Genomic DNA, 22,500 nt, shown 5'->3' on the forward strand with positions numbered 1-22,500 from the left:
TCACAGCGCTTCACTTTTTCCACATTTTGTTATGTTACAGCCTTATTCCAAAATGGATTAAATTCATTATTTTCCTCAAAATTCTACAAACAATACCCCATAATGACAACGTGAAAGAAGTTTGTTTGAAATCTTTGCAAATTTATTAAAAATAAAAAACGAAGAAAATCACATGTACATAAGTATTCACAGCCTTTGCCATGATACTCAAAATTGAGCTCAGGTGCATCCTGTTTCCACTGATCATCCTTGAGATGTTTCTACAACTTGATTGGAGTCCACCTGTGGTAAATTCAGTTGATTGGACATGATTTGGAAAGGCACACACCTGTCTATATAAGGTCCCACAGTTAACAGTGCATGTCAGAGCACAAACCAAGCCATGAAGTTCAAGGAATTGTCTATAGACCTCCGAGACAGGATTGTATGGAGGCACAGATCTGGGGAAGGGTACAGAAAATTTTCTGCAGCATTGAAGGTCCCAATGAGCACAATGGCCTCCATCATCCGTAAATGGAAGAAGTTTGGAACCACCAGGACCTTCCTAGAGCTGGCCGCCCGGCCAAACTGAGCGATCGGGGGAGAAGGGCCTTAGTCAGGGAGGTGACCATTTCTCTGTGGAGAGAGGAGAACCTTCCAGAAGAGCAACCATCTCTGCAGCACTCCACCAATCAGGCCTAAAGTGGCCAGACGAGAGCCACTCCTCAGTAAACGGTACATGACAGCCCACCTGGAGTTTGCCAAAAGGCACCTGAAGGACTCTCAGACCATGAGAAACAAAGATTGAACTCTTTGGCCTGAATGGCAAGTGTCATGTCTGGAGGAAACCAGGCACCCCTCATCACCTGGCCAATACCATCCCTACAGTGAAGCATGGTGGTGGCAGCATCATGCTGTGGGGATGTTTTTCAGCGGCAGGAACTGGGAGACTAGTCAGGATCGAGGGAAAGATGAATGCAGCAATGTACAGAGACATCCTTGATGAAAACCTGCTCCAGAGCGCTCTGGACCTCAGACTGGGGCGAAGTCATCTTCCAACAGGACAACGACCCTAAGCACACAGCCAAGATGACAAAGGAGTGGCTCCGGGACAACTCTGTGAATGTCCTTGAGTGGCCCAGCCAGAGCCCAGACTTGAACCCGATTGAACATCTCTGGAGAGATCTGAAAATGGCTGTGCACCAACGCTCCCCATCCAACCTGATGGAGCTTGAGAGGTCCTGCAAAGAAGAATGGGAGAAACTGCCCAAAAATAGGTGTGCCAAGCTTGTAGCATCATACTCAAAAAGACTTGAGGCTGTAACTGGTGCCAAAGGTGCTTCAACAAAGTATTGAGCAAAGGCTGTGAATACTTATGTACATGTGATTTTTTTGTTAAGTTTTTTATTTTTAATAAATTTGCAAAGATTTCAAACTAACTTCTTTCACATTGTCATTATGGGGTATTGTTTGTAGAATTTTGAGGAAAATAATGAATTTAATCCATTTTGGAATAAGGCTGTAACATAACAAAATGTGGTAAAAGTGAAGCGCTGTGAATACTTTCCGGATGCACTGTAAAAACACAGTAAACACACATTAAACAAAGCCATTAATCAAATGCGCTTTAGTGACATTTAAAGAGCGGTTCAATTAAAGCACAGTTTAACATTGCCATTTTAGATTACACTGAGACAGAGTTATACTTTACTAAATAACGTTATTTGTTTGTATTTAGGATGAGGTTATTAGTCATCAGTGTCTTGCATTGCTTAGATATTTGAGAGGGGATAGTTCACCCAAAAATATTAATATACTCATATCGCTTGCAAACCTCATTACATTTGCAGTCGATTAAAAAATGCCACCATTAGATTTGAAGCAATCGAAGACAAATGCACTTGTTTCTTGTGTGTGTGGTAACCAAACGTGGCATGCCAGCTTGAATGTGCATATGGAGAATGATGTTTGTAATATCTTCCTTACACAAATCGTACAGCAAGACTTTGCATATAGTACACAGACTACTTGTACAATACTTTTATGGTGCTTTTTTTGTCCTTTTTGTAGCTAAACAGCTCCAGGTCTGCTTTCATTATGGAAAAGAGCAGCATGAACATTCTGCTTAAACTAAGAAAGTCAGACAGGTTTGATGACAGAATACAGGTGCATCTCAATAAATTAGAATGTCGTGGAAAAGTTCATTTATTTCAGTAATTCAACTCAAATTGTGAAACTCCTGTATTAAATAAATTCAATGCACACAGACTGAAGTAGTTTAAGTCTTTGGTTCTTTTAATTGTGATGATTTTGGCTCACATTTAACAAAAACCCACCAATTCACTATCTCAAAACATTAGAATATGGTGACATGCCAATCAGCTAATCAACTCAAAACACCTGCAAAGGTTTCCTGAGCCTTCAAAATGGTCTCTCAGTTTGGTTCACTAGGCTACACAATCATGGGGAAGACTGCTGATCTGACAGTTGTCCAGAAGACAATCACTGACACCCTTCACAAGGAGGGTAAGCCACAAACATTCATTGCCAAAGAAGCTGGCTGTTCACAGAGTGCTGTATCCAAGCATGTTAACAGAAAGTTGAGTGGAAGGAAAAAGTGTGGAAGAAAAAGATGCACAACCAACCGAGAGAACCGCAGCCTTATGAGGATTGTCAAGCAAAATCGATTCAAGAATTTGGGTGAACTTCACAAGGAATGGACTGAGGCTGGGGTCAAGGCATCAAGAGCCACCACACACAGACATGTCAAGGAATTTGGCTACAGTTGTCGTATTCCTCTTGTTAAGCCACTCCTGAACCACAGACAACGTCAGAGGCGTCTTACCTGGGCTAAGGAGAAGAAGAACTGGACTGTTGCCCAGTGGTCCAAAGTCCTCTTTTCAAATGAGAGCAAGTTTTGTATTTCATTTGGAAACCAAGGTCCTAGAGTCTGGAGGAAGGGTGGAGAAGCTCATAGCCCAAGTTGCTTGAAGTCCAGTGTTAAGTTTCCACAGTCTGTGATGATTTGGGGTGCAATGTCATCTGCTGGTGTTGGTCCATTGTGTTTTTTGAAAACCAAAGTCACTGCACCCGTTTACCAAGAAATTTTGGAGCACTTCAGGCTTCCTTCTGCTGACCAGCTTTTTAAAGATGCTGATTTCATTTTCCAGCAGGATTTGGCACCTGCCCACACTGCCAAAAGCACCAAAAGTTGGTTAAATGACCATGGTGTTGGTGTGCTTGACTGGCCAGCAAACTCACCAGACCTGAACCCCATAGAGAATCTATGGGGTATTGTCAAGAGGAAAATGAGAAACAAGAGACCAAAAAATGCAGATGAGCTGAAGGCCACTGTCAAAGAAACCTGGGCTTCCATACCACCTCAGCAGTGCCACAAACTGATCACCTCCATGCCACGCCGAATTGAGGCAGTAATTAAAGCAAAAGGAGCCCCTACCAAGTATTGAGTACATATACAGTAAATGAACATATTTTCCAGAAGGCCAACAATTCACTAAAAATGTTTTTTTTATTGGTCTTATGATGTATTCTAATTTTTTGAGATAGTGAATTGGTGGGTTTTTGTTAAATGTGAGCCAAAATCATCACAATTAAAAGAACCAAAGACTCAAACTACTTCAGTCTGTGTGCACTGAATTTATTTAATACACGAGTTTCACAATTTGAGTTGAATTACTGAAATAAATGAACTTTTCCATGACATTCTAATTTATTGAGATGCACCTGTATTTGGTAATTTTTTTTGGGTTTACTGAAACACTTTGTTGCTGAAGGTCTCCACCATTTGGCCGAATGTTTCCTCATTCTCTCCTGTGAATGTGGCGACACTTGATCCCGTCAAGCGTTTCTGGATCACTCTTCTGTAGAGGACAGTCCTCTGAGCTCTGCTGGAACTTTCAACCTTCTCCCTCGCAGCACAGGAAAGTTGTGAAGTTCATCGGGACGTTCTTTCTGAAGTGCACCTTGTGAAATGAGGCCAGTGGTGAGGCGTTGGCTCGAGGGCAGAGAGGGGAACATCAGCATTCTCTCGCCACATTCAAGAGGAATACTCAAAGGAATGAAGCAAAATGTGTGTGTGACATTGAGTCGCTTGTAGAGCCGGAGCCAAGCGTTTACAAGAGCTCTATATAGGCCACTGTGAATTTTTAGAGGAAATGTTGTGTGCCGTCTGTTTTCCCTTTTTATATTTCCCTCTCTCTCTCTTTCTTTCTCTCCCTGCATCCCTCGTCTCATTTGTCATTGTGGCCTGATTATTTCAGCCTCTCGGACTCTTTCCAGTCTGCTAACCTTCTTCCTGATGCCTCTTCTCTTCCTCATTTTCTTGGCTCAGATGAAGTCACTCTCACCAAGACGGTGGGTCAGAGCGGGTCCGGATCAGTGCTCTATTATCGTACAATAATATTTTCTCACTCGTTATCATATTCTACTCTTTTAGACGGCTTTATTTCAAAAGGCGAGATTTGTAGAAGCCGGATTTAAAGTAATATGGTGAGAAAGGATTTTCTCCAGCAGTTTCTTTGTACTGTCAATCTTTGTCAAATACTGTATAGTAGGGGTTTTCAAACAGGCGTCCGGGGACCACCAGGGGTGTTATTGGGTAGAAAAAAGATGCTCTAGTACAAAGTAGGTTCAATACTTTCCAGATAATAAAGGGTTGCACCGATATGAACATTTTTGCCTGCTATTGATATCGATTTTAACAAAAACTATAGACCGATACCAATATTTTGCCACTGTTTTGCTTAGGAATTATGCTTTAAAAATGCACAAACATCTACAAAAGCTATTTTACTGTTAACTTGAACTATACTTTTAATTGAACATGGATTGGATCTGCTGACAGGCCAAAGTTTTCAGAGAGCCATAATTAAAGATAAATACATTATAAAAATAAAACAAATGTGGGGGGAAAAATGTTATTTTGCCCTTCTGTTTTTGCAGTTCTAAACAATGGAACTCACATTAATACATTATGAATGATTATATTCAACATGCTTTACTTTTGGGGATTTTATGTGTTTTTAATAGGTATTTCTTTATATTACACACACAAAAATGTATTATAAACTTAATACAACACAATAAATTGATGTAATTAATTATAAATAAACCAACCGTTTTTCTGCCTTTTGCATGCTTGTGTGTTTACAAGCATGATATGAAAAACCGATTGTTGATATTGACGGTTTATATTGATGGTTTTAATTTGGTCAGTAATTAAATGATAAATATTATGCATCCCATACGGATAATAAATACGGGGGTCGATAAATCTGTGCATCCGTACAGATATATATATATATATATATATATAATTTATTTTGGCTTTAGTGCAATAACAATATAAAGACTAATTATTTAAATTGTCTTTATAATATCACACTTAAATATATATATTTATAATTTTCCCTGGTCTTTATACACAAGTGGGTCCCTCACAAGGTGGCTTTTATAATTGTGGGTACTTGACATCAAAAGGTTTGAAAAACCTCTGCTGTATAGTGACTAGGACTGGGCGATATATAATCCTTTTTTTTTAATGCACTTTTTATTGGGCCTTTAAGTTTCCTAAAGAGCGTGTCTTTAGACTAGTTTCACAATCCCTCCGTGCCCTGACTTGTGTTAGAGTTGCTAAGTTCGATTCGCTTCTGTGAAGTGGTGAAAACGTCCATTTAAAGTAATCAAAATGATTCATTTGCATCACTCAGAAGTAATCACTGAAGTCTCTGTGTGGCATTTTACATGCTCTAAAATGTTTAATAAATTATTGCTATTTATTACATACAGTAAATAGTAAAATACTTAATTGTGATTGGTCAGTGGCAGCATTCTGCACCCCAATGTTTTGGTATGCCCCAAAATGTATATTTCACCATTGTCCCTGGCAAACGATTTCCTTCATTGCTGTGCTAGTTTTGAGATTTCAGTTTTCAGTTGTTTTTTGTTTGTTTGTTTGTTTGTTTGTTTTAAGGTGCTTTATTGGCATGGCAAATCTTTGTACATTCGTATTGCCAAAGCATTTACAGCTGAGCTATACAAATAAAACACGGCAAAACAACGTACAGTATGTAATATATAAAAAGACAAAATATAAAATGTATACTTGACAAACAAGTTAAAATTATCATGTTAAATAATAAAATGGTAACACTACAATAACGTTCCATTCGTTGCAGTAAGAATAATGAACAATATATTTTTACATAATTTATTAATCTTTGAACATGTTAATTAATTAATTGTTAATTCATGTTAGTTCATAGTGCATTAACTAATGTTAACAAATGTATCTATTGATTGTAAAAATGTATTGGTATATGTTGAAATCAACATTAACCAAGATTGATAAATGCTGTAAAAGTATAGTTCATTGTTAGTTCATTGTTAGTTCATGTTAACTAATGTTGTTAACTAATATTGTTAACTAATGTTAAATGGAACCTTATTGTAAAGCGTAACTAATAAAGTTAAACATAAAGGAAAAAGAAAATACTTCTAATAAGAAAGAGCCATAGTGAAATACTGTATGTTGGTCTCTTATGACATCTCTGATGACGACTCTTTTTATTATGATTATTATTATTCAATATTTCATATCTATTTATTGATGTATTTGCGGAGTAGTTTTTTGATAAGTGGTAATAATTGTGAAACATTCATAATTATTACACGGCTCTCTGGAATACTTGAGTCTGATTGGACAATCACACCATCCAGCGGTCTGATATTTCTGAATAACATCTTTATAGTCATCTTTTCTTCTTCTCGTAACACTCTGCGAGCTCTACATATCAAATAAAATAATTTCAAATCTATAGTTTATATTCATTTTTTTTCTCTTCCTTTTCTCCCCAATTTGGAATGCCCAATTCCCAATGCGCTCTAAGTCCTCGTGGTGGCGTAGTGACTCACCTCAATCCGGGTGGTGGAGGACGAATCTCAGTTGCCTCCGCGTCTGAGACCGTCAATCTGCGCATCTTATCACGTGGCTTGTTGAGCACGTTACCGCGGAGACATAGTGCATGTGGAGGCTTCACGCTATTCTCCACAGCATCCATGCACAACTCACCACACACCCCACCGAGAGTGAGAACCACATTATAGCGACCACGAGGAGGTTACCCCATGTGACTCTACCCTCCCTAGCAACCGGGCCAATTTGGTTGCTTAGGAGACCTGGCTGGAGTCACTCAGCTCATCCTGGATTCAAACTCATAACTCCAGGGGTGGGAGTCAGCGTCAGTTCTCGCTAAGCTACACAGGCCCCGTTTATATCCATTTATTTATTTATTTATTTGGTAAGGATCCATGTAAAAAGCAGAATAACGTATAGTCAGTCGGTCATTTTTGCAAAATAAACCCCTTTAGTGTGATACAAGAGTCCTCCTCTTCACTCATCAACCTGTCTGGGTTTATTTTGATGGTCACAGGCTGACCGTACATTATCCTGTACATTTTGCTTATTACTTTCCTTTGCAGTCTTTTTTCAATAAGAGAATGAAAGTATTTTCTCCAGTAGCTACAGTGACGTGTCAGTATAAAGTCTACAGTATTATTCTCTTTTCTCTATTAAATTATTCCAAAAAACATTAAAAATGCAATTAACACAAAACAATTACTTGAATACACCTCTTTTTTTCTGGGCTTAAAGTCAAAAATGTCATGTGCAGTAGCCATCTGAAGACAGTAAGTCTTATTAAAAGATGAAATTCTTGATAAAAAGAAATGTTGGCATGAGTAGTGCAGCATTACATTTTATTAATATAATTATTTTATTAATATATTTTGTGTTTATGTGGATGAAATGCATAAAACTGAGAGGTGCGTGTGAAGTTAAAAATAAATGCATCTGATATTTGTACATTTTTATGAAAAGGCACATTTTGTTCAGGTCATGTGGTGTAACCATGAGTAAACATTTTTATATTCTCGACTTATTATATTTGTAAAAAGTTTGCGAGATCTGGCAACCCTTAGCACAAAGCACTGTCATTAAAAAATAAAATAAAAAATACACTATTAACCGTTCTTATTTTGAACTTATTTTGTCTGGTTCCTATTTGGGTTTGCACCGGAACTAAAAAAGCATATTGTTTCTTGTCTGAATGAACCGAAATTAAAAGTGTTTTATTTCTTATTCTTGTATTAAACATGATCATTTCAGCTCAGACACAGTCTCACTTACACCCTCCTGTGTCTGTTGTCTCTCGTCTGACCCTGTGATCTTTAATATGAGTGTGTCTCGCTGTGAATCTGATGGTGTGTTTGTCAGGAGTGAATGGAGAGCGTTTGGAGGACTCATATCTATAATAAATGTGATGATGAGAGTCTCTCTCAGCCCAACGGCCTCATACAGAACTAAATGAGCTCTAGAGTACTGCAGGAAAATGGCCCTTAAACACACACACACACACACACACATACATACACACACTGATAATACAGGCAGTGCTGATAGTGTTCTCACCTCATCTCATGAGTATATAATGAGACGTGAGGGACTCGCAGAGATATTCAGTGTGAAATAGAAACTTTATTCCTGTGATCGACAGCTGAGCAGCTGAATGACTCACAAAGCTTTCGTTGACTTCAGATTTGTCATATAATTGACAAAAAACTTCTGGGATGGCTACAAATCTCTCCCCCGCCCACCATTTGGCAAATCAGACCACTCTTCCATTCTGCTTCTGCCCGCTTACAGGCAGAAACTGAAACAGGAAGCACCCGCCCTCAGAACGATCCAGTGCTGGTTGGACCAATCAGATTCTATGCTACAAGACTGTTTTGATCACGTGGACTCGGAGATGTTCCGGTCCGCCTCTGATGACAACATCGAGGTCTACCCTAATACCGTAACGTGTTTCATCAGGAAGTGCATAGATGATGTGGTGCCGGCCAAATCTATACGGATCTATCCCAACCAGAAACCATGGATTAATAGCAATATTCGTGTGGCACTTAATGTGCGGACTTCCGCTTTTAATTCCGGGAACGTGGAGGAGCATAAACAAGCCAGATATGCCCTCCGCAAAACTATCAGAGCAGCCAAACGGCAGTACAGGGACAAGATTGAAGGACAGTTCGCACCACCAATTCTAGAAGCATGTGGCAGGGAATTAATATCATCACGGACTTCAAAGGGAATAAAAACTCCGCCATGAACACCGCTGCCTCTCTCCCGGATGAGCTTAATACTTTTTATGCTCGTTTCGAGGGAAATAACACCACCCTCGCGGAGAGAGCCCTCGCGGCTGAAGCTACAGAGGTTAGTTCACTCTCCGTCTCTGTAGCGGATGTAACCCGATCCTTCCGACAGGTGAATATCCATAAAGCCATGGGTCCTGACGACATTCCGGGCTGCGTCATCAGAGCGTGCGCGAACCAATTGGCTGGTGTTTTTACGGATATTTTCAACCTTTCCCTCTCCTTGTCTGTAGTCCCCACATGCTTTAAAACATCCACCATTGTGCCTGTACCAAAGCAATCCAAAATCACATGCTTAAATGACTGGCATCCTGCTGCTCTGACCCCCATCATCAGCAAATGCTTTGAGAGACTAATCAGAGATTACATCTGCTCTGTGCTGCCCGCCTCACTGGACTCACTGCAGTTTGCTTACCGCAACAACCGCTCCACTGATGATGCCATTGCGTCTACACTACACACTGCTCTCTCCCACCTGGAAAAAAAGAACACTTATGTGAGAATGTTGTTTGTAGACTACAGCTCAGCATTCAACACCATAGTGCCCTCCAAGCTTGATGTGAAACTCTGGGCTCTGGGCTTAAACAGCTTGCTGTGCAGCTGGATCCTGGACTTCCTGTCAAGCAGATGCCAGATGGTTAGAATGGGCAGCAACATCTCCTCATCACTGACCCTCAACACTGGAGCCCCGCAGGGCTGTGTTCTCAGCCCACTCCTGTATTCCCTGTACACACATGACTGTGTGGCAACACACAGCTCCAATGCCATCATTAAGTTTGCTGATGACACGACGGTGGTAGGTCTGATCACTGACAATGATGAAACAGCCTACAGAGAGGAGGTGCACACTCTGACACACTGGTGTCAGGAGCACAACTTCTCCCTCAACATCAGTAAGACAAAGGAGCTTGTGGTGGACTTCAGAAGAAAAGACAGAGAACACAGTCCCATCACCATCAATGGAGCACCAGTGGAGAGAGTCAGCAGCTTCAAGTTCCTGGGTGTCCACATCACTGAGGAACTCACATGGTCCATCCACACTGAAGTTGTTGTGAAGAAGGCTCATCAGCGCCTCTTCTTCCTGAGACGGCTGAGGAAGTTTGGAATGAACCGCCACATCCTCACACGGTTCTACACCTGCACTGTGGAGAGCATCCTGACTGGTTGCATCTCCACCTGGTACGGCAACAGCACCGCCCACAACCGCAAAGCACTGCAAAGGGTGGTGCGAACTGCCAGACACATCATCGGAGGTGAGCTTCCCTCCCTCCAGGACATATATACCAGGCGGTGTGTGAAAAAGGCTCGGAGGATCATCAGAGACTCCAGCCACCCGAGCCATGGGCTGTTCTCACTGCTACCATCAGGCAGGCGGTATCGCAGCATCAGGACCCGCACCAGCCGACTACATGATAGCTTCTTCCCCCAAGCAATCAGACTTTTGAACTCTTGATCTTCCACGATCAAAATACATCAGCACTGCACTTTATTGATCTCACACCGGACTGTCATAAATTATATTCTTTCTTAAAAACACACTGGCAACTGACTATCAATACAACACTATACAGCCTTACTGCACATTTATATATACTATTTGTATTGTATATATTATTCTGTATTGTGTTTATTGTATACTGTACATTGTATTTTATTATTTGTATGTTGTGTTGTGTAATTATGTGTATATTAGATATGTAAATTGTGTTGTGTAAATCTGATGTTTACTGTAGATTGGTATATGTCTCATCACTATCGTGACTGCTTGGACCTGTACCCAAGACTTTCACCCACTGTTGCACTATGCACTGTTATGTAAATGGTTGAGTGACAATAAAGTGATTTGATTTGATAATTAACCATACTGTAGCTGCTTCAGGAGACAAGATGACACATACTGTAGCTTTTATTTGCTAGCATAATTTAAAACAAAAATATCATATTTAACCCCAAATCAATGAAAAACATTTTTAAATTAGGTTTTGCATAAAGAAAATGAAGCCTACAGTTACAGTTTTTTGGGGATTTTTTTTTTTTTTTTTTTGCACCCAGATGTTTTACATTTACTTTTTCATTGCTTAATTCTATTACAGTAAAAAAACGATGCTGTTGTACAGTGATATTTTTTATGAAAATCTGCAAGAATAAAAGGCAACACTATGATGTAGAATCACTTTACAATTTAAATAATATATTATTATTATTATTTTCACGTTGCAGTAATGAGAATGGACCCTTTTGGTGGGAATAAACGATTGCAGGTAAACGTCGATAGCGGTGAATGGGAGACCACGGCAAATATTATTTTTGCTTTTCCATTTGCTCCAACATCGAAACATAAGCACCACTATTACATTTTCATAACTTTGCAAATTAAGAAAACAATTGAGAGCGACAGAGAGAAGATGTTAAGTCTACTGTCAATCTTTCAGCAGCTGTATTTAGAAAACTCATCGCATCTGTGGTAACTCGTTTTTGAAAGCTAATTCCAGGGGAAAATAAAACAAAGTATAATGTTATAAATGTACACTAAATTTTAGTATAGACTGCTAGATTTAAGGCGGAAACGCATCATCACAGTCTGTGAAAAGGGTCCATATCACAATGACTGTCATTTCTTGCATTGCAGTAATGAGAATTGGGGATAAAATATGTGCAACTGTCATGAAAACAATGTTACTCATGCAAAAAATCTTTACGGTCCTAAAAATAGGCTTCATTTTCTATAGGCTAAAAATGTAACTTCTTGCTTGTGGTTTTGAAGTAAAATAGGACCAGGAGATTTTCTTGACAGGTTTTGTAAGGAAAGGCAATTTATTTACAAAGCACAATTAAAAACAATGGACTGTTGACCAGTGTGCTGTACAAAATAGTATAAATGCATCAATAAACAAAATAAACAAGGGAACAGACGAAACTCAGTTCATGGTTCAACTAAAAGCTTGGGAGAATAGATGAGTTTTTAGCCGAGATCTGTTCTAATGTGCAAGGGTAAACTGTTCCAAAGGTTCAGGGCCACTACTGCATAAAGCACGGTCTCCTTTTAGTCTAAGTCTGGACCTAGGGACAGTCGAAATCCTCTGATCAGATGACCTAAGAGGTCTTGTGTAATGCAAAAGGTCAGAAAGATAGCTGGATGCTAACCCATTTAATGATTTAAAAACAAACGGTCAAATATTAAAATTGATTCTATAATGCACCGGCAGCCAATGAAGAGACTGTAATATTGGGGAAATATGGAGTACCCGTCAAGAGTCTAGCCGCAGCATTCTGAACCCTTTGCAGTCGTGACAAAGATAACGGGCTGACTCATGTGTCTCGAAGTCTAGATGCAAAGAAACAAATGCATGCATCACCCTCTCAAAATCGTTAAAAGATAGAAGAGGCTTAACTTTGAACAGTAATCTTAAATGAAAAACAAAATTACAGAATTAATCTGTTTGTCAAATTTAAGAGTATTGTCAAATAGTACTCCTAAGTTCTTCACTGTAGGTTTACTATAGGAAGCTAGAGGGCCTAGGTTAAAATTTGAAGAGCCAACACCATCAGAGGCCCCAAACACAACAATCTCAGTTTTGCTTTCATTGAGGTTTAAAACGTTTAGAGCCATCCAATTTTTTAAATCCTCCAGGCAAGCCAGTAGGGGCTCTAGAGTATTTTACACTTGGCGAGTGTAATGCTGCAGGTTTTGCATTATCCACAGTTCTGTTGTTGTGATCTAGATGCTCAAACACAGAATGAGCCATTCATGAATTATTAAAATTGGGACGCTTGTGTCGTTGAAACCGATGAGCCTGCGATGACGCATCCACTCACTGTTAATGTATATTGCAAGTTATATTGTAAGTTTGAGGCACTTCGTAGCAATTTTTATAGATATCCACGAGCAGAACTGTTTATTTCAATCTATTATTGTGGTTTTAATTATGTTTAAAAGGTCGTCATTTTTATTTGTATAGCACTTTTCACAACACACATTGTTTCAAAGCAGCTTTACAAAAAATCATGTATTAACAGAAAATGAAACTGTAATATCTATAAAGTCTTAGAGTCATCATTGTGTAGTTTGATTAAATATTGTGTAAATTGTGTATAAAAATAAGTAATTAAATTGTATTTAGAACCCCAGTGAGCAAGCCGAAGGTGACTGTGGCAAGGAAAACAAAACTCACATCAGATGGAGGCCCATAAACAACACATAAAAACCAAACAAACTGTGGTTGGTCACTTGACATGTTAGTGAGATTGAGAATAACATCTGTGCGGGAATGATTGACAGGTGATCTAAACTGTGCAGGCAGTTTAATTTAAATGTCAAGGTCAGATAGATAAACTTCTCTATGACTTTAACATTCTTCAATCAGATGTCTGTGGGGGAAAAAAATAATACACCTCATCGTAATGATAACACACACACACACACACACACACACACATGTTGGTGCAGCTATCATTATGAGGACTCTCCATAGACATAATGATTTTTATACTGTATGAACTATAGATTCTATCCCCTAACCCTAACCCTACCCCTAAACCTAACCCTCACAAAAAACTTTCTGCATTTTTACATTTTCAATAAAACATCATTTAGTATGTTTATTTCCCTTGTGAGGACCGCTGGCTGGTCCCCACAATGTAGATTAAACCTGCACACGCATGCACGAACTCGCACGCACGCACGACTCACACACACTCACACACACACACTAACACAAACACACATGCACGCACACTCACACACACACTCACACTCATACATTCACTCACACAAACACACTCGCACACGCGCACACTCACACACACACTCACGCACACTAACACAAACATGCACACACACTCACACACACACTCACATGCACGCACACTCACACACTCGCACACACACACCCACACTCGCACTCATACATTCACACACACACACACTCGCACACACTCGCACATACACACTCACTCATACATTCACACACACTCACTCACTCACACACACACACTCACACTCATACATTCACACACACACACACACACTCACACTCACACACTCACATGCACGCACACTCACACACACACACACTCACACTCATACATTCACACACACTCACTCACTCACACACACACACTAACACAAACACACACGCACGCACACTCACACACACACTCACACTCATACATTCACTCACACAAACACACTTGCACACGCGCACACTAACACAAACATGCACGCACACACACACACTCGCACACACTCACACATACACACTCACTCACTCACACACACACACACTCACACTCATACATTCACACACACACTCACACTCATACATTCACACACACACACTCACACACTCACATGCACGCACACTCACACACACACACACTCACACTCATACATTCACACACACTCACTCACTCACTCACACACACACACTAACACAAACACACACGCACGCACACTCACACACACACTCACACTCAACATTCACTCACACAAACACACTTGCACACGCGCACACTCACACACACACTCACACTCAACATTCACTCACACAAACACACTTGCACACGCGCACACTCACACACACACTCATGCACACTAACACAAACATGCACGCACACTCACACACACACTCACATGCACGCACACTCACACACTCGCACACACACACCCACACTCGCACTCATACATTCACACACACACACACACTCGCACACACTCACACATACACACTCACTCACTCACACACACACACACTCACACTCATACATTCACACACACTCACTCACTCACACACACACACTCACACTCATACATTCACACACACACACACACACTCACACTCACACACTCACATGCACGCACACTCACACACACACATACACACTCACTCACTCACTCACTCACACACACTCACACTCACACACTCACACTCACACACTCACATGCACACACACACACACACTCACACTCACACACTCACATGCACACACACACACACACACACACACATGCACACACACACACACACACTCACACATACACACTCACTCACACATACACATTCACTCACTCACACACACACACACACACACACATACTATGTTTTTATATCATTGCGGGGACTCTCCATAGACTTCCATGCATTTTTATTGATTTTATACAGATCTAACGATAATTTCTATCCCCTAAACCTAACCCTCACAGAAACCTTTTTGCATTTTTACATTTTCAAAAAAACACTGTTTAGTATGTTTAATAAGCCATTTCCCTCATGGGGACTGCTGGCTGGGCCCCACAAGGTAGGTGATCTCAGGTTTTACTATCCTTGTGGAAACATTTGGTCCCCGCAATGTAGTATAAACATGTACACACACACACACACATACAGGTGTTCAGGTGTGTGATGTAATTTCCTGTGTTTCCTATGTTTGGAATAGCATACTACCACACTACCAAGCATATAGTTTCTGCAGAAATAGTATGCTAGCATGCAATTAAGGGCTGTGCAAAATGGACAGAAAAAAATATAGCACAATTTTGATCAATATTGTGATTTTCAAATTGCGCCAGATGATAGTGTTGTTTATTTGTGACTTTTTGTTTTTCTTTATTCTTTATTCACCTTCCTGATTTCTGTTCTCTCACTGGTACCATTTGTGTGCACTGCGTTCTGATTGGCGAGATCTCATCAGTGTGCAAAAGATGTGCACCATTCAGATGTGCGATGTAGAAATGATACATGCTCATATTGTTCTTCTGAATTTATCCTTTGTGTTTGTCCTGTACTGGTGACCTCTGACCCTGTGTCTCAGGTACTCATTCCAGGATGAAGAGGACATGTTCATGGTGGTTGACCTGTTGTTAGGAGGAGATCTGCGGTATCACCTGCAGCAGAGTGTTCAGTTCACCGAGGACGCTGTTAAACTCTACCTGTGTGAGATGACGCTGGCACTCGACTACCTGCAGAGTCAACACATCATACACAGGTGTGGACACACACACATGAGCAAGGACATAATATAGACTTCTGTTGTTCTTATACAAAAGCTAATGATAAACCCTAACCCTAAAAAGAGGAAGATTCCATCATCATTTACTCACCCTCATGTCGTTCCAAACCTGTATGGCCTTCTGTCCTCTGTGCAACACAAAAGGAGAGTTAGACAGTATGTTTGCCTCAGACCACGTCCATACTAATCCATTCCGTTTCTAACATCATAGTTTTCCAGAGTATACGGTAATGGAGAAGTTTTCAGTGAAGGAAACTCTGTTACAGTGTGAATGAGAGGCGCAAATGAGTCATTATTCACTTTCATTGTGTGGAAAAGATTAGCATGAACATTCTGCTAAACATCTCCTTTCCTTCGGGTTTGGAATGAAATGTGGGTGAGTGAATAATGGCATCGTTTTAATGTGGGGTGAAATGTTTCTTTTAACTTCACTCTTAACGTGACAAAACTGCGTGTGCACTTGGGTGTGTTTAGAAATTTCCAACAGCAATTCAGTTTCTGGTCACTAATGAAAAGTTGGATAAAGAATTTTTTTTTTATTTTCATCAGGGCAATAATTCAGCAGAATTTTTTCAGTTTTTCTTTTATTTATTTATTTCAATTAAATGAGACAGAATGGCTGCCACTCCCAATTTGAACATGAGTCACTGAGTAATTAATTCTGAAAATTAATTGTTTTGCACATCACTAGGGTGAACGCCCCTTCAGATATCCCCCTATAGAATAATATTACCAGCCTGATTTTATAAAATTTACGTGACTGTGGTAACATTTTTGCAAGACGAAATTACACGCTTCATTACGTTTGGCTGCAGTTTCCCAGTGAAATGTCCAGTGGGGGGCGCCAAAAGCGAGTGAAATGCTGTCATAATCAGACGAGGTTTTGTGTTAGGTTTTAATGAGTAAATGTACCTCTCTAACCTAAAACTTCAACCTAAACCCAACCGATAGTGTCCGAAATGTGACATGAAAAGCACATTTTCTGAAGCATCCATGTCATTTCACATCACATCTCATGTGTCAGCTTGCATGTTTGGCTGTGCTCAAACCACGATCTTCTGAGTCCAGAGTCCAACACTCATTGGATTGTTGGAATAAGTGTGTAAATGTAGTTCAGTCTGTAATACAAGTGTTAAAATGTATCATTTTTCAAATGAGCGTTATAGTAAAAGTGTTTTGATATCATAACATAGCAGTGTGTGAGTAATAGTGCAAAAAATAAGTGTTTACAAAGTCATAATCAGCCGTTGTACTCATGATTTGCGTGAAAGTGAATAAAACGCACTATTATAGCACCACTAGTGTTCATTTCACTTCACACACACACACACAAACACTCACACACACACACATCACACGCACACCACACACACTCACACACACACACAAACAATCATTTCACACACACACACACACTCACACAAACACACACACACTTTTACTCATTTGTGTGATGATGTGTTTGTTCATACTCTATTAAAGTGTGTATCTGTTGAGCTGCTGGTTTAATACTATAATCCGTTACCAGTCTGAAGTTATTTACCCATTCACACACATTTACCGCAGTAACAGAGGAACATGTTTGATCTGTGACATGAGAAAGAGGATTTATCATATACACACACATCTGACAGACATATAAACACACACACACACACACACTAACACACTAACACACACACAATCACAAACACACACACAGACACAAACACTCACGCACAAACACACACACACACACACACACACACAGTAACACACACACTCACACACACTAACACAAACACACACAGTAACACACAAACACTCACACACAGACTAACACACACACACAATCACAAACACAGACACACACAAACACACACAGTAACACACAAACAGACACACAGTAACACACACACACACACACACACACAGAGAGAGAGCCTTATCTGCTAGTTTCAGCCCATGACTCACAAAATCACCCAGTAACACACACACACTTTTACTCATTTGTGTGATGATGTGTGCGTTCATACTCTATTAAAGTGTGTATCTGTTGAGCTGCTGGTTTAATACTATAATCCGTTACCAGTCTGAAGTTATTTACCCATTCACACACATTTACTGCAGTAACAGAGGAACATGTTTGATCTGTGACATGAGAAAGAGGATTTATCATATACACACACATCTGACAGACATATAAATGACATTAAACTGATGTTGACTTTATTCAGAGCGTGTGATGTTTTAAGCCGTGTGTTTAATCTGACTAAACCTCAGATGGGCGGATGAGCTCAAAGGTAAACATGATTCATAAATAATGTGAACAAGTTGTAGTCGTTATAACTAGCTTTATATAAAAACAAATAGTCGTCCTATGTCTGTATCTATTTAGATGGCTAGATAAGTGTTTGTATTTTTTGCTGCTGTAATGATAATCTGATTTCATAGTAAATCCAAGTGTTTAAAATGTTGATGCATGGCCCTCTGCGACACTGGTATATTCGTGTGAATGTGTAGGGGAGACCGGGGCAAGTTGTCACATTATTATTATTATTTCAGTGGATATTTCCCAGGATAGGGTTGGTTTAAAAAGTCAGTTTCTGTAAAGATACAAACCTTAAAGTTTTGACTACAATAATAGCTACTGAATGTTGAAAAGAGGGGCACAAGAGAACCTGCTAGTAAACAGCCTAAAACTAAACTTGAGGAGGGTTTTTAACTCCTTTTCTATAAAGGTGGTGTTTCTAAAGATGTGGTATAAAAGCAACAGTTTACTGAACAGTTTAAAGCTGTTTGCTGGATATCAGCAAAGTAAGAGCACAATTTTATACAACAGTATAATGTTTTTTATAACACAACTGACAGTAACATCTAGTGGCGTTTCTCTCAAGCTTTGGTATGATAGTGTGTGATTGTGTCAGTCTGTAATCCCATCAGTTATATTCCACTCATCTCTCGTGCGATGCATCGGCTGCACGCTGTCTATTCCTGACATCAGAGTTTCCTGTCTCTACTGTTATTTAGTTGCACTAAGTTGGGGAGAAGTGTTTCCTAGCAACAGTGTGCTGTGTCACGCTGCTATGGAGATAAAATTAGTTCAAGTGGAGGTTTCCTAAAAAAACGGAGGGAGTGATCGTCAACACAAGCGCTGAAGATACCAGAAAACATCTGAGCATGATCTTTTAAAGCAGTTGCTGGTGGAATCACTGGTCTGAACTGAGCTGATTATTGGGTTGGCTTGACCTACTGTTATTCTACGGGCTTTTTCCAAAATCCCTAAACCAAGACTGTGGCAGACCTCTGCCTTTTTTATGCAGGAGGAAGTGGGAGCCGGGTAAACATCCAAAAGTAAGATATTTATTAACACACACACTTTTCAGTGTCACACATAACAGTGTGCTTTTCAGCACCCCCTCAACATAGACACACACAGACAGCTTCGTGCGTCTCTCTCTCTCTCTCGAACTGCGGCTCTGGCTCCTTTTTATCTCTTTTACCTCTTTATCCGGCTGATTACGATAATTCTCCCCCAGCCATCCATCCTTATTGCTCAGACACACCCTGCTCGCCACAATGACCAAAATTATCAGCACTCCCCAATGTTCATATGCATCATGCTGAAGGTAAAGCAAGTTTTTGTGTGTTTTGCACTTAGAAAATGGCCAAAAGAACAGTTCAAGGAAACATGTTGACTTTCTTTAAACAGAATGCAAGGTTAGTTATAATGACTAGTGTTTTAGGACATTTCCAGTGACTTCAAAAAATTACAGTATACCATGGTTACAGTATGTACATGTATTTAACTCCCTAAATTGCCTTCGTGTGTAAAACTACTTTCTTACACAATGTTCTTAGTTCACCCAAAAATGAATATTATCTCATCACTTACTCATCCTCATGTCATCCCAGATGTGTATGACTTTCTTTCTTCTGCAGAACACAAATGAAGATTTTTAGAAGAATATTTCAGCTCTGTAGGTCCATACAATGCAAGTGAATGGTGACCAGAAATTTGAAGCTCCAAAAAGCACAAAAAGGCAGCATAAAAGTAATCTATAAGACTCCAGTGGTTTAATCCATGTCTTCAGAAGAGCGATGACAGGTGTGGGTGAATATTTAATATAAATATCCACTTTTAACCAGGTTCGACCAGTAGGTGGTGATATGCACAAAGAATGCGAATCACCAAAAACAAAAGAATGTGAAAGTGAAAGTGGAGATTTATAGTAAAAAAGGACTTAAATATTGATCTGTTTCTCACCCACACCTATCATGACATGAGTCAAAACAATATTTTTATGCTTTATATGTAGCTTATAAGGATAATATCATAACATGGCAGAGTATGCGGAAGTCATGTGGCCTGTGAGGTATGCATGATGTAATAGCTTCTAATGTCCATATTTGGTATGATATATTATAACAATTTTGACATAAGTAAAAAACTTGATTAACAAAATATCGAAGTTGGACGATGACACCTGTGTATATGAATTATATGGTAGTAACAACACGGATCGTGAGGCTGTGAAGGTGATATATATTCATTCAAGGAACAGTTTTGTGTGAATTTAATTTTTAATGTTTTTTTAATAACTAAAGAGATCCACAATTAGCATCACATAATTGACCCAGATATAAACTGACATGATGATGTGTGTGTTATCTCTCCATACAGGGACATTAAACCCGACAACATCCTGCTGGACGAACAAGGTGAGCGCTGCGTGTACAACACACGTGTGTTCTACATACATACAGTATATACAATATATGTATATGTGTGAAGTCATGTGACCCGAAACCTCTCAGGATATTTACATGCAAGGTGACAAATAGTACACAGGATAAATACGGATGAAGATCTCTACATGAGCTGCTCTCAAACAACTCGCTGTTCCATTAAACATCCCTGTGATCCTGTTGTGTTCTCTGCAGTCTATTTGTGATTTTGGCTTTTGAGAATGACAGGAAATACACACATCACATGCGTTGAATTCCTCTAGTAGTTCTATCTGTGATGGTTCTTGCATCAGTAAATTTGCACTTCTAAATTATTCTTCTGAATAACTGAGTTGGGTTTAGTTACTATCACTCATCTTTCTCTGATTATTTAGGTCACGCACATTTAACGGATTTCAACATCGCTACAATAATCAAGGACGGCGAGCGAGCCACAGCCTTAGCGGGTACCAAACCTTACATGGGTGAGTTTCTTATGAAACATCAGAACATTCAGTGTAAGCCTCAGATGGCATGCTCGCAGACTGCCGTTCACAAAAAGGGCAAGCACTGGCTAAAATCACCAGTTCCAGTCTAATTGGCTGTAACACAACTATTTTCAGTAAAGCGGCGGTCACACTACACTCAAACGCATGTGAATGCGGGAGACTGGAAATACAAGCTCATGCGAAGAAATTTCGCATTCCGGTGCAGATGACAGTTCAAGTTTGGTGAACACTGACCTGAAAATTCAAGACGTGACCAGTTGAAGACTGAAACGTTACACACTTCTTGTGTTCTGTTCAGCCATCAGTCCACATTATTTCAACTTCATTTAAAAAGTAGAATTTCTGGGGGCCTGGGTATCTCAGCGAGTATTGACGCTGACTACTACCCCTGGATTCACGAGTTTGAATCCTGGGTGCGCTGAGTGACTCCAGCCAGGTCTCCTAAGCAACCAAATTGGCCCTGTTGCTAGGGAGGGTAGAGTCACATGGGGTAACCTCCTCGTGGTCGTGATTAGTGGTCTCGCTCTCAATGGGGCGTGTGGTAAGTTGTGCGTGGATCGTGGAGAGTAGCATGAGCCTCCACATGCTGTGAATCTCCGCGGTGTCATGCACAACGAGTCACGTGATAAGATGTGCAGATTGACGGTCACAGAAGTGGAGGCAACTGAGACTTGTCCTCCGCCACCCAGATTGAGGTGAGTAACCGCGCCACCACAAGGACCTACTAAGTAAGAATTGGGCATTCCAAATTGGGAGAAAAGGGGATAAAAAAGAATATAAAAAAAGCTGAATTTCTGGTGAAGAACTACACTACCCATGATCCTGAAGAGAAAAAATGTCCACCAATCAGAGAACTGCAGCGAACAAAGTGCATCAAAAGAGCTCTGCAGTGACCGCCCACTCTCATGACGCAACCGAGTCGCTCTCCCTACACTCTCAGACTAATTATATATTTGTATACAGTATATCTGAATATTTTGCTATAAAATCTAAATATATTGTTTCTATACATATAATCAACTTTAAATCAATAGTTTTATATTTCGCCATTTTTTAAAAATTGGATTACATC

General features: G+C 39.9%; 1 protein-coding gene across 1 annotated transcript in view; it reads left to right on the plus strand.

Moving 5' to 3' along the window:
- Positions 1 to 22,500, plus strand: part of LOC127414379 (serine/threonine-protein kinase 32C) — a 123,592-nt gene that overhangs the window by 83,034 nt on the left and 18,058 nt on the right. Inside the window, exons 4-6 of the mRNA XM_051652377.1 lie at positions 16,015 to 16,188; positions 20,876 to 20,913; positions 21,315 to 21,404. Coding sequence (XP_051508337.1) covers positions 16,015 to 16,188; positions 20,876 to 20,913; positions 21,315 to 21,404 — 302 coding nt within the window. The remainder of the gene's footprint in view (positions 1 to 16,014; positions 16,189 to 20,875; positions 20,914 to 21,314; positions 21,405 to 22,500) is intronic.

The sequence above is a fragment of the Myxocyprinus asiaticus genome, chromosome 23 (genome assembly GCF_019703515.2).
Source record: "Myxocyprinus asiaticus isolate MX2 ecotype Aquarium Trade chromosome 23, UBuf_Myxa_2, whole genome shotgun sequence".
Classification (NCBI taxonomy): Eukaryota; Metazoa; Chordata; class Actinopteri; order Cypriniformes; family Catostomidae; genus Myxocyprinus; species Myxocyprinus asiaticus.